Source organism: Chiloscyllium plagiosum, chromosome 3, assembly GCF_004010195.1.
Source record: "Chiloscyllium plagiosum isolate BGI_BamShark_2017 chromosome 3, ASM401019v2, whole genome shotgun sequence".
Taxonomy (NCBI): Eukaryota; Metazoa; Chordata; class Chondrichthyes; order Orectolobiformes; family Hemiscylliidae; genus Chiloscyllium; species Chiloscyllium plagiosum.
The window spans coordinates 135322371-135332865 of record NC_057712.1 but is presented as its reverse complement, the minus strand read 5'-3'; the positions used below and the strand labels follow the sequence as shown (position 1 = coordinate 135332865).

The 10495-nt window shown below is 42.5% G+C and overlaps 1 protein-coding gene across 1 annotated transcript in view; it reads left to right on the top strand.

Moving 5' to 3' along the window:
- Positions 1-10495, top strand: part of lbr (lamin B receptor) — a 100033-nt gene that overhangs the window by 33537 nt on the left and 56001 nt on the right. The window contains exons 3-4 of the mRNA XM_043687384.1: positions 995-1189; positions 2392-2490. Coding sequence (XP_043543319.1) covers positions 995-1189; positions 2392-2490 — 294 coding nt within the window. The remainder of the gene's footprint in view (positions 1-994; positions 1190-2391; positions 2491-10495) is intronic.

The window sequence follows — 10495 nt, the reverse complement described above, 5'->3', positions numbered from 1 at the left end:
GGAATGGGGGTAGAGTCATGAGCAGGGGTAGTGTTCCCCTCGGGGTTCTGGGGGGTGGGGATAGTGACAGTGGGGTCTGTGGGGGGCGTGTCAGCAGAATGCAGGTGAGTGGCGCTGGTGGGGGCGGAATTGGTGGCAGGCACGGCAGTAGGGGTGGCGGAAGTCACTGAGGGTGTGGCATCGGCGATGATGTGAGGGCCGGAAGTGGCTGTGGGAGTGGCCATGATGGGGGCAGAAGTGACATCATCAATCAGCGTAGGGGTGGTAGCTGCATCAGCCACATGGCTAATGGTTTTTCCGAGGCCAGGGGAATCTTCTGGAATGTTCGAGGAGCGCTGGTTATGGAGGTGGGTAGAGAAAAGTTTGTTGTACTTACAGTTTTTGATGTTTGAGATGGAATTGAAATACTGTTTGTTGAGAGTATGGATTCTCCTGAGGATGTAGTACAGAGTGGGTCCTTTGCTCTCCTCTCATGGGAGAATCTAGAACCTAAGGTCTCTTTTTCAAAATAAGCGATCACCCATTTAAGAGATGTAACAAGAATTCTTTTTCCCTCTTCTACTTTCACAGTATTTGGAACTATTTTTCTCAGAAGTTTTGAATATTTTTACAATAGGAGTAGATAGATAGATAGATAGATAGATTCTTGAGCCCAAGGGAGTGAAAGATAAGGCAAGATTATGGAGTAATCAGATCAGTCATGGTCTTCGTGAGGGTCAGAGGAGGCTCTGAAGCAGCCCCCAGCCAGCTTTATGGCCTTCTCTCCAAATTCGTTTTCCACTTACCTTATCCGCATGATTTTGACTGTTGTTCAGCATCATCTTAAAAATTAATTTAGTAGTGTTTACTTGAGTAAACAATGAATAATGGATCTAGAAAAATAGTGAGAACCATTTGATTTATGAGCTAATGTTAGTTCAAGTTGATGGATATTTAAAAATATATAGTGGAAGTAAAACCATAATTAATTACTCTTTTCTGTTTGTTCCCATAGCCCTTAAATTATTTTAGATCGAGGAAAAGCCATTCAAGATCATCTTCTCGACAACGTAGTCGATCGCGATCACGTTCTCCTGCTAGAACACAAGCCCCCAAGCGTTCAACCTCTCGAGGCAGGGAGTCTAAGAAACTTGTGCAGAAGGAAGAAGTGCAAAAGGAAGATGTACCTGCAGTGAAACTTGTCCATCAGGTGTGTGAAAGTCCTGTCAAGATTTGAATAAATTGTGGTCTAAGATGTGTGGTTATGTTGTTAAGTTCTTTTTCTCTGAGCTTCTTACACACTTGATGCAACTGCAACATGCCAACTTCTGTGAACAAGCAAACTTTATTAAGCACAGTACAATACGAGCTTTGGAGAAATCCTGAACACTCTTCGCCATGCACGCATCCTCTCTGAACAGGGAAGCTCTCTGAACAAAGGAAACAGTCCTGCCTTTATACAAAATGTCAGTAATGCCAACAAGGCAACTCCCAGTCACTCCCTCACAGTCACATGCCACTCAAGACACAATGCAGTGACCACATCATTTCCAGAAATAATGTAATGTAAATCATCCCTTAATTGTCAAATCTGTTGCAATTTTTTTTTAATTATAGGGCGTAGTCAAATTCCAGCTGTAGTATTCTTATTGATTTCTGGATAGGGGATGAAAATGTAAATAATAGGAGATAACCATCTAAATGGCTCTGAATGGCAAGGAAATGGTTCTTAAGAGATGATAATGTAAATTTCTTACAATCTATCTGTAAGTCAGAGGCATCCCACCCTAGCCTCAAGACATCCAATTGCCTGCAGGTCAACAGAGCAAGTTAACTCTTTAATGTCACAATGTGACTATATTAGTCTCCAACTCGCCCTCTTGACCCTTAACAGACTTCACTATGGCTGGAAATGAGAATGGAAGCAAAGAGGCAGTCTTATGGTGTCTGCTCATATGCTACAAACTCAGTTGCCTGTGTTGAGATTAACAGTTATACTAATTATTAAGAGGTGGGATGGCTGGAAATGCAGTGACATTTTAAAGGAATTTAACTTAATTGGTCTGAGCATCACGTCAGTTGATATGGCAGAAACGTGCCTATTTTTCTGGGAGCTGGTGCTCAGAAATAGAAAAGAAGGTGAAAGGTAAAAATGAAATACCATTTGCACAAGTGTTGATATTGATTTAGCTTTTATAAACATCCATGCAATGAATACGGGCAAAAGTGTGCTAGTACCTTGATTGGTGGCTAGTACAATTTGGTGTGTCAGAATACATTACTGTTGAGTCTAAGTAGAATTAGCAGTTTTGTGTAGCTATGTTCAGGAAGGCCAATTTAAAGCATTTTGTTAAATTCTGAGGAACACTGTCTTTGATTTCTAAGTTTTATTGCTTTTTCTTCTATGAGAAGCTTCAGGAGAATAGCGCAAGCAGCAAAACTACCTCTGTGACAGACTACAAAGAGGAGAAGGAGGAGAACAATACCAAGAATACCTACAGAATTATTGAGGTAATGTCTTCTCCAGTATGCTGATAAACATCAGCATTATTTCAATAGTACAAAACATTACAGACTCTTACAAGGATCCACTGGCATCACCTTTCTTATTTTAAGAACATAAGAACAGGAGTTGGCCATTCAGTCCCTTAAGCTTGTCCCACCATTCTGTAAGATTATGGCTATTCTGCCCCATGCCTCAACTTCTTTCATACCAGCTCCCCATAAAATATCTGGGAATTGAGAGCTATCTACCTCCTCTGTAAATACTTTGTGATCTAGGGCGGCGCAATGGCTCAGTGGGTGGCACTGCAGCCTCACAGCACCAGAGGCCTGGGTTTGATTCCAGTCTCGGGTGACTGTCTGTGTGGAGTTTGTACATTCTCCCTGTGTCTGCGAGGGTTTCCTCCGGATGCTCTGTTTTCCTCCCACAATCCAAATATGTGCAGGTCAGGTGAATTGGCCATTGCCTGTAGTGTTAGGTGTATTAGTCAGAGGGTGGGTTGCTGTTCTGAGGGTTGGTGTGGACTTGGGCCGAAGGGACTGTAGGGAATCTAATCTAATCTAAAAACTCCAGAGAATTCACTACGTTTTGATAAATTCAATCTCGTCTCAGTTTTAAATGAGTGTCTTTTTATTCTGTAACTACATCTCCTAGTTCCGGATGCTCCTCCTTGGGGCTTGTATGTTTCAAAAACATGGCAGCTCATCTTTTCCAAACTCTACTGAAGGCAGGCCTAATCTGTTTAACCGTTCTTGATGACCATGATGTGGAGGTACCAGTGTTGGACTGGGGTGGACAAAGGTAAAAATCTCTCAACACCTGGCTATAGTCCAACATGTTTATTTGGAAGTATAAGCTTTCAGAGTGCTGCTCCTTCATCAGGTAGCTAGTGGGGCAAGCTCATAGGACACAGAATTTATAGTAAAAGATCAAATGTCATACAACTGATGCGATATATTGAACAAACCTAGATTGCTGTTAGGTCTTTAACAGCAGTGGTTTGCATGCTTCGATTCATTAATACGTAAATCCCAGAACGTCTTTCAAGTCACATTCCTGAGATAACTTAAGGTTTTATTTTTAAAAAGTGACATCTCAGCTCAGATAATTCATTAAAGGTGTGAGGTTCGAGTCTCTGTATCCCAATCTTGAGTCAGACTGTTCTGTTTCCAAAGTAGAAATTGATAAAATGTCACATGCCTACAGACTGTGTGTTTTTTGAACAAAATGGAATGAATATGCAAATGCAAATTCATCCCATTGACTTGTATGTGTGTGCGCGAGAGTGTGATGGAGTATATGCCTGTGAGAGGGTTTGCACGTGAATGTGTCTGTGTCTATGCGAGAGCATGTGTATGACAGAGGGTCTGGGAGAGAGAGAGAGCGAGAGAGAGAGAAAATGTAGTGTAGTGGGGTCACCTATAGTATTACATGAACCCAAGATCCAAACTTGGCTATCAGCCTCTGCTCAGCGACTCTGCATTATTGTGTATCCTGAAGTCCACTTTGGAGGACGGTCACCTGAAGATCCAAAGCCGAATGTCCTAGACTGCTGAAGTGTACACCGACTTGAAGGGAACATCCCTGTCTGGTGATTGTTGTTCGTCTAGTGTCATAGCATCTGCTTAGTCTCGCCTAAATGCCATTCCTCGGGGAATCCTTACCTGCAGTATATGGGATAGATGACATTAGCTGAGTATCTGTCGTGCACGTGGTGGGTGGTGTCCTCATGTGTAATGATAGTATCCATATTTATACTGATATGTCAAGCAGTGGTTGCTATGACATAGTTGAATGGTGTTGTGGGCGATGGTGTCCTGAAGGCTGGGCAGTTTGCTGTGAACAATGGTTAAGGTTTGGCGATTGTTTAAAGGCAAAAAGTGGAGGCGTAGGGAATATCTTGGTGACGTGCTCACCCTCATCAATAATGTGTTGCAGGCTGTGAATAACATGGCATAGTTCCTCTGCTACCAGGAAGTACTGGACAATGAAGGGTACCCTATGGTCATATCCCATCTCTGTCTCTGAGAAAGTCATTACTGTTTCTTGCTGTGGTACGTCAGAATTGGTGATCAATGAGTTGAGTGTCGTGTCCTGTTCTTATGAAGATGTCCTTCAGCACCTTCAGGTGTCTGTCATGTTCCTCCTCATCTGAACACATCCTGTGTATGCGTAGGGCTTGTCCGTAGGGTATGGCTGTTCTAACATGGTTAGGGTGGACGCTAATGAAGTGCAGCATCGTGAGATTATCCATGGGCTTGTGGTCGAGTGAGTACTAAGGTGCTGTTCTAGATGAAGATGTGTGTGTCCAACAATGAGACTGATTCTGAAGAGTAGTCCATGGTAAATCTGACGGTGGGGTGCAACTTGTTGATATCACAGAGACTCCTCACCATGGGTCCAAAGGAAGAAAATGTCAATATATCTGGTGTATAGTGCTGGTTGGAGGTTCTGTGTAGCGAAGAGGTCTTGTTCAAATTTATGCATGAAAATGTTAGCATATTGGGGTACAAATTTGGTCCCTGTGGTTGTTCCTTTGTCTGGATGAAGAGCTGGTTGTCAACGGTGAAGACGTTGTGGTTGATGATGAAGCAAATGATTTGTAGCATAGTGCCTGACGTTTGGCAGTTGTTGATATTAGGTACTGAGGCTGTTGCATCGATGTCATCACTTTGGAGTTCTGGTGTAGAGCGCCAAAATGTCCATTGTGATGGGGAATGTTCCTCGTTTGACTGGTCTGTGGGAGCTGTAAGAAATCTGTGGTGTCGCGAAGAAGCTGGGGATCACTTGTACAATGGGTTTCAAGTTGCCCTCGACATAGCCAGAGAAGTTCTCACACAGGGTCCCGTTGTCTGATAGGATCAGACGTCCAGGTGTGTTGGCGTTGTGTATCTTCGGAAGGCAGTAGAAGTCCCCATTCGGGAAGTACGTTGGATGACAGTGCGTAGAGTACTCTGCAGGACTGGATCAAAAGTCTTGATCAATTCGTTTAATTCACAGGTGTGTTCTTACCGGATTGGCCAGTAGTTGCCTGTAGTGTTCCTGGTTGTTCAGTTTTTGGTACACTCCCTTGCAGGAGTCCATTCTATTCTGAATGACGATGGTTCCTCCTTTGTCTGCTTGGTCTTGAGAGCACGGGTGGCGTTGCATTGTCATTTGGTGACATTTTGCTCTCTCTTGTGAATGCGGCTGATGAAGCTGGCATTTACACGTTTCCTGACAGTTTGGGCATACATGTAAAGTCCAGGCCAACGGCCCTCCGGAGGAGTCCAAATTGATGACTCCTTTGGATGCTCCACTATGGATGACGGCTGTTCCAGTTTATCAGTTGTCTCATTGGGCTCGCTGCTGACATCTTGGAAGAATTCCCAGAGTCTCATTTATCTGAGGAATTGCCGCAAGAGTGGTCCATTTTGGTGGTGGGGCAGAAATTGAGAGTCGGCTGAGAGCTTTAATCTTTTTTTTCAAAGTTTCTTCAATACATCACATCCGTTGTGTGACACTTTTACTACAAATTCTGAAAGTTTGTACTTCCAAATAAACTAGTTGGACTATAACCTGATGTGTGAATTTTTAACTTCATTCTTGATAAGTCAACCCCTTTATTCCAAGAATCAATGTACTGAATCTCTATTGAGTAACCTTCAATGCTTATGTGTCCGTTCTTAAATATTGATATTGTGCTTGTGCTCCAGGTGTAGTCTTATGAACACCCAATACAATTGTATCAAGGCTTCTCCATTTTTAAACTTCAACACCCCCAGCCAAAAACTTCAAATTATTTTCTGCATCTGTGTGTAACTTTGTGTTATACCCAGATCCCTCTGCACTATCATTTTTGGAGTCTTGCTACGTTGAAATAATAGCCCACTATTTTAAAATTTTTTTTTTCCCTGCAAAAGTACATTACTTCACACTTTTTCCTACCAAACAGTAGCCAAGTCGGTGGCATTAAGACTGGCTCTGGGGCACAGTGGGAAGGGGATAAAGGTAAACAGGACCTTAGTGATAGGAGACTTGATTGTTAGGGGAACGGATAGGAGATTTTGTGGCCACAAGTATGAATCTAGTATCATGTGTTGCCTCCCAGGTGCCAGGGGTCCAGGAGACATCCTGGACCTTCTCAAGGGGGAGAGTGAGCAGCCAGAAGTCATTGTGCATGTTGGGTAGAAATAGGGATGAGGTCCTACAGAGTGATTTATAGAGGGCTAGGAAAAATAAAAACCAGGATATTGTTGGTGATAACATTCCGATTACTTCCAGTGCCATGTGCTAGTGAGGGTAAGAACAGAAGGGCATGGCAGATGAATGCGTGGCTAAAGAATTGGTGCAGGGGGCAGGCATTCAGATTTTTAGATCATTGGGATTTTTTCTGGGGCAGAGGTGACCTGTTTACTGTATGGTTTCATCTGAACTGGAGGAGGACCAGTATCTTGGCCACGTTTACTGGTGCTGCAAGGGTGGATTTAAACTAGATTGGCAGGTGGATGGAACTCTCATCAACAGGGTGGCAAGTACGAGGATCAAAAGAGATATAGTAATCCGAAATAGTAAGTTGAAGAGACAGGTTAGGCTGGAACATTATGGGGTGCAAGAAATGCCTGTTGGACAAATTGCATTTATTTCTATGCAAGTGGGCTGACAGGAAAGACTGATGAAATCAGGGCATGGATACGTACGTGGGACAGGGATATTATAGCTATTGCTGAAACGTGGCTCAGGGAGGGACAGGACTGGCAACTTAATGTGCCAGGTTACAGGAGTTTTAGGCAGGTCAGGTGGTGGAAAGAGGGAATGGGGAATTGCATTTTTGATCAAGGTGAGTATTCCAGCAGTAGTCAGAGATGAAATAACTGAAGGATCATCTAGTGAGACTTTGTGGGTGGAGCTAAGAAATAAGAAGGGGATGGTGACATTATTGGGGTTGTACCATAGGCCCCCAGATAGTCCAAAGAATTTGAGGAATAAATATGCAGGGAGATTGGGGAGTCTTGCAGGGGCAATAGTGTTGTCAGAGGAGGGGGTTTTAATTTTCCTAACGTCAACTGGGACTGCCAGAGCGTTAAGAGCTCAGATAGGGTGGAATTAGTTAAGTGCATTCAGGCAAGTTTCCTCCAGTAGTATATCGAGGGTCCTACGTCTGAAAGGGCAAAACTCGACCTACTCTTGGGAAGTAGGGCAGGACAGGTGACCGTGGAGGACTAGTGACTATAGTTCTATTAATTTTAAAATAGTTATGGAGAGAGATGAAACTGATCCACAGATTCACATTCTAAGTTGAGACAAAGTGCATTTTGATGGAATTAGATAGGAGCTTGCAGGGGTTGATTGGAGTAGTTTGTTTGCAGCCAAAGGGACCTCTGACAAGAGAGAGGCCTTTAAAAGTGAGATAGCGAGAGTTCAAGGTCTATATGTTCCTGCGAGGGTGAAGGGCAAGGTTGGTAAGAATAGGAAACCCTGGATGACGAGAGATATTGAGGCTTTGACCAGAAAAACAAAGGGGGTTGTCAGGTACAGGCAGCTAGGATCAAGGGAATCTCTGGAGGTATACGGGGAAGACAGGAGTTTACTTAAGTCGGAAATCAGGTGGGCGAAAAAGGGGCACGAGATATTCTTCTTGGCCAAGACAAGGGCGAATGCAAGGAGGTACTTAAGTATATTAAAGGAAAAAGAATAACTAAAGAGAGAATAGGGCCTCTCAAGGACTGAAGTGGACATGGTTGTGTAGAACTGCAGAAGATGGATGAGGTCCTTAATGAATATTTCTCCTCTGTGTTTACTATGGAGAAAGACGTGAAGATTTGGGTACTTGGGGACAGTCCATAACACAGTAGAGGTGAGAGAAGAAATTGCGGGGGCCCTGATTGATATTTTTACATCATCGTTAGCTACAGGTGAGGTCCTGGATGACTGGAGGGTATTGAATGTTGTGCCATTAATCAAGAAGGGCTGCAAAGAAAACCCTGGGTATTATAGACCAGTGAGCTTAACATCTGTACTGCTTGTATGATGAATTTCAACTAGATTTAATTTAGGGGGCTAGTTTGTTGTTGTGCTGTCCTTAAATTTGGGTTTGATGCCTTCATACTGAATTATAGCCATAATTCTAAATTGTTTACTGAGATTGAACAGACAAACTGATATTCCTATGTAAAAACAGCAATGCTGTGATATCAGCCTCAAAACATTTGTTTCTTTGGAGTTGGAGTAGGAGACCATGAATAGTGTGGATGACACTAAGATGAGTGGCAGAGCAAAGTTTGAAGTTTAAAACTTAGCACAGGAACACAGACACTTCGAGTCGGCAAAGATCTGGCAGATGGAATACAATGTTCATAAATGTCAAGTCATCCACTTTGTTAGGAGTAACAGTATAAAAGGACTATTACTTGAATGGTAAAAAGTTGCAGCACACTGCTGTGCAGAGGGACCCCTGTGTTCTTGTGCATGAATCACAGAATGTTTGTCTGTAGGTACAACAGGTAGTTAGAAAGGCAAATGGAATTTTGTCTTTCATTGCTAAAGAGGTTGAGTTTAAAAGCAGGGAGGTTATGTTGCAGCTGTACAGGATGCTGGTGAGACCACACTTGGAATACTGCATGCAGTTTTGGTCTCCTTACTTGAGAAAGGATGTACTGGCACTAAACAGGGTGTAGAGGACATTCACTGGGTTGATTCCAGAGTAGAGAGGATGTTTTCACTGGCAGTTGAAACTAGAACAAGAGGGCATAGCCTCAAAATTAGAGGGAGCAGATTTAGGAATGAATTGGGAAGGAACTTCTTAACCCATCTATGGAATTCCTTGCCCAGTGAAGTAGTTGACGCTACTTCAGTAAACATTTTTTTTTAAAAGCTAAGTTAGATTTATTTTTAATAATAAAAGAATTAAAGGATACAGTAGAAGCGTGCATAAGTGGAGTTGAGTCCATGAAAAGATCAGCCATGATCTTATTGAATGGCGGAGCAGGCTCAAAGGACCAGATGTTCTACTTCCTGCTCCTAGTTCTTATGTTCTCTTCAGATGCTGCCCGATCTGCTGAGTTTCTCCACCATATTCTGTTTCTATTTCAGACTTCCAACGTCTGCAGTATTTTGCTTTTATCTGACATTCCTAAGGTTTAGATGTTTATGACCAAGCAGATAAAAGCTCACAATGAGTATTTTTCATCAGTCCTTGTTATGGTGTTTCTTTACATTGATATAATTGAAACACTAAAAGATTTGTTCTCTTTTGCATGTCCCTATAGTCAAGGAAATGTAGATAGTTTTGTACCATTCCATGACTGGTTTTCTTAGAATTTGCAATATTCTTTTTCATTCCTTGCTGATGGATGATGTTTGACTTTTGTTTGTGACTCAGTAAACATAACTCAGCTAAAACTGGTGATTTGATAGAATATGGGTAGAGAAGCATTTTCTTTTGCAGAACTTTTTTCGCTTGATATTTATTTTGAGTTGCCTTGTTACTTCTCTGCTGTCCTGGTCAGTTTATGTAAAACCTTCATTTATCAGTTTTGAGATTTTACTTATTTCTGCAGTTGAGGAGAAGTGGACTTTGATAATGACTTGCACAAAATCCTCAACATGGGTGCCCTGAAAGGCTGTGTATTCAGCCCCTGATTTTATTCTTATATACATTACCGAATGTATGACCAAACTCTGCACCAACTCCATATACAAATTTACCTGTTGACGCCATTGTTGTAGGTCGGATCTCAAACAATAAGGAGACAATACAGGGAGCGATACAGCTTATTGGAATGTAAAGACAGCAATCTCTCCACCAATGTTAGAAAAACAAAGGAGCTGGTCATTCACTTCTGGAAGCAGAATGGAGGGTACACCTCTGCCTGATGTTGAGGTGGAGATGGTCGAGAGCATCAAGTTCCTGGCAGTGATGCTCACTGACAATTTGTCTTGGTCTGCTCAAACTGACGTGTCGGTCAAGAAAGCACGACAGCGTTAGTACTTCCTCAGGAGGCTAAGGAATTGTGGCATTACCAATTTTTATAG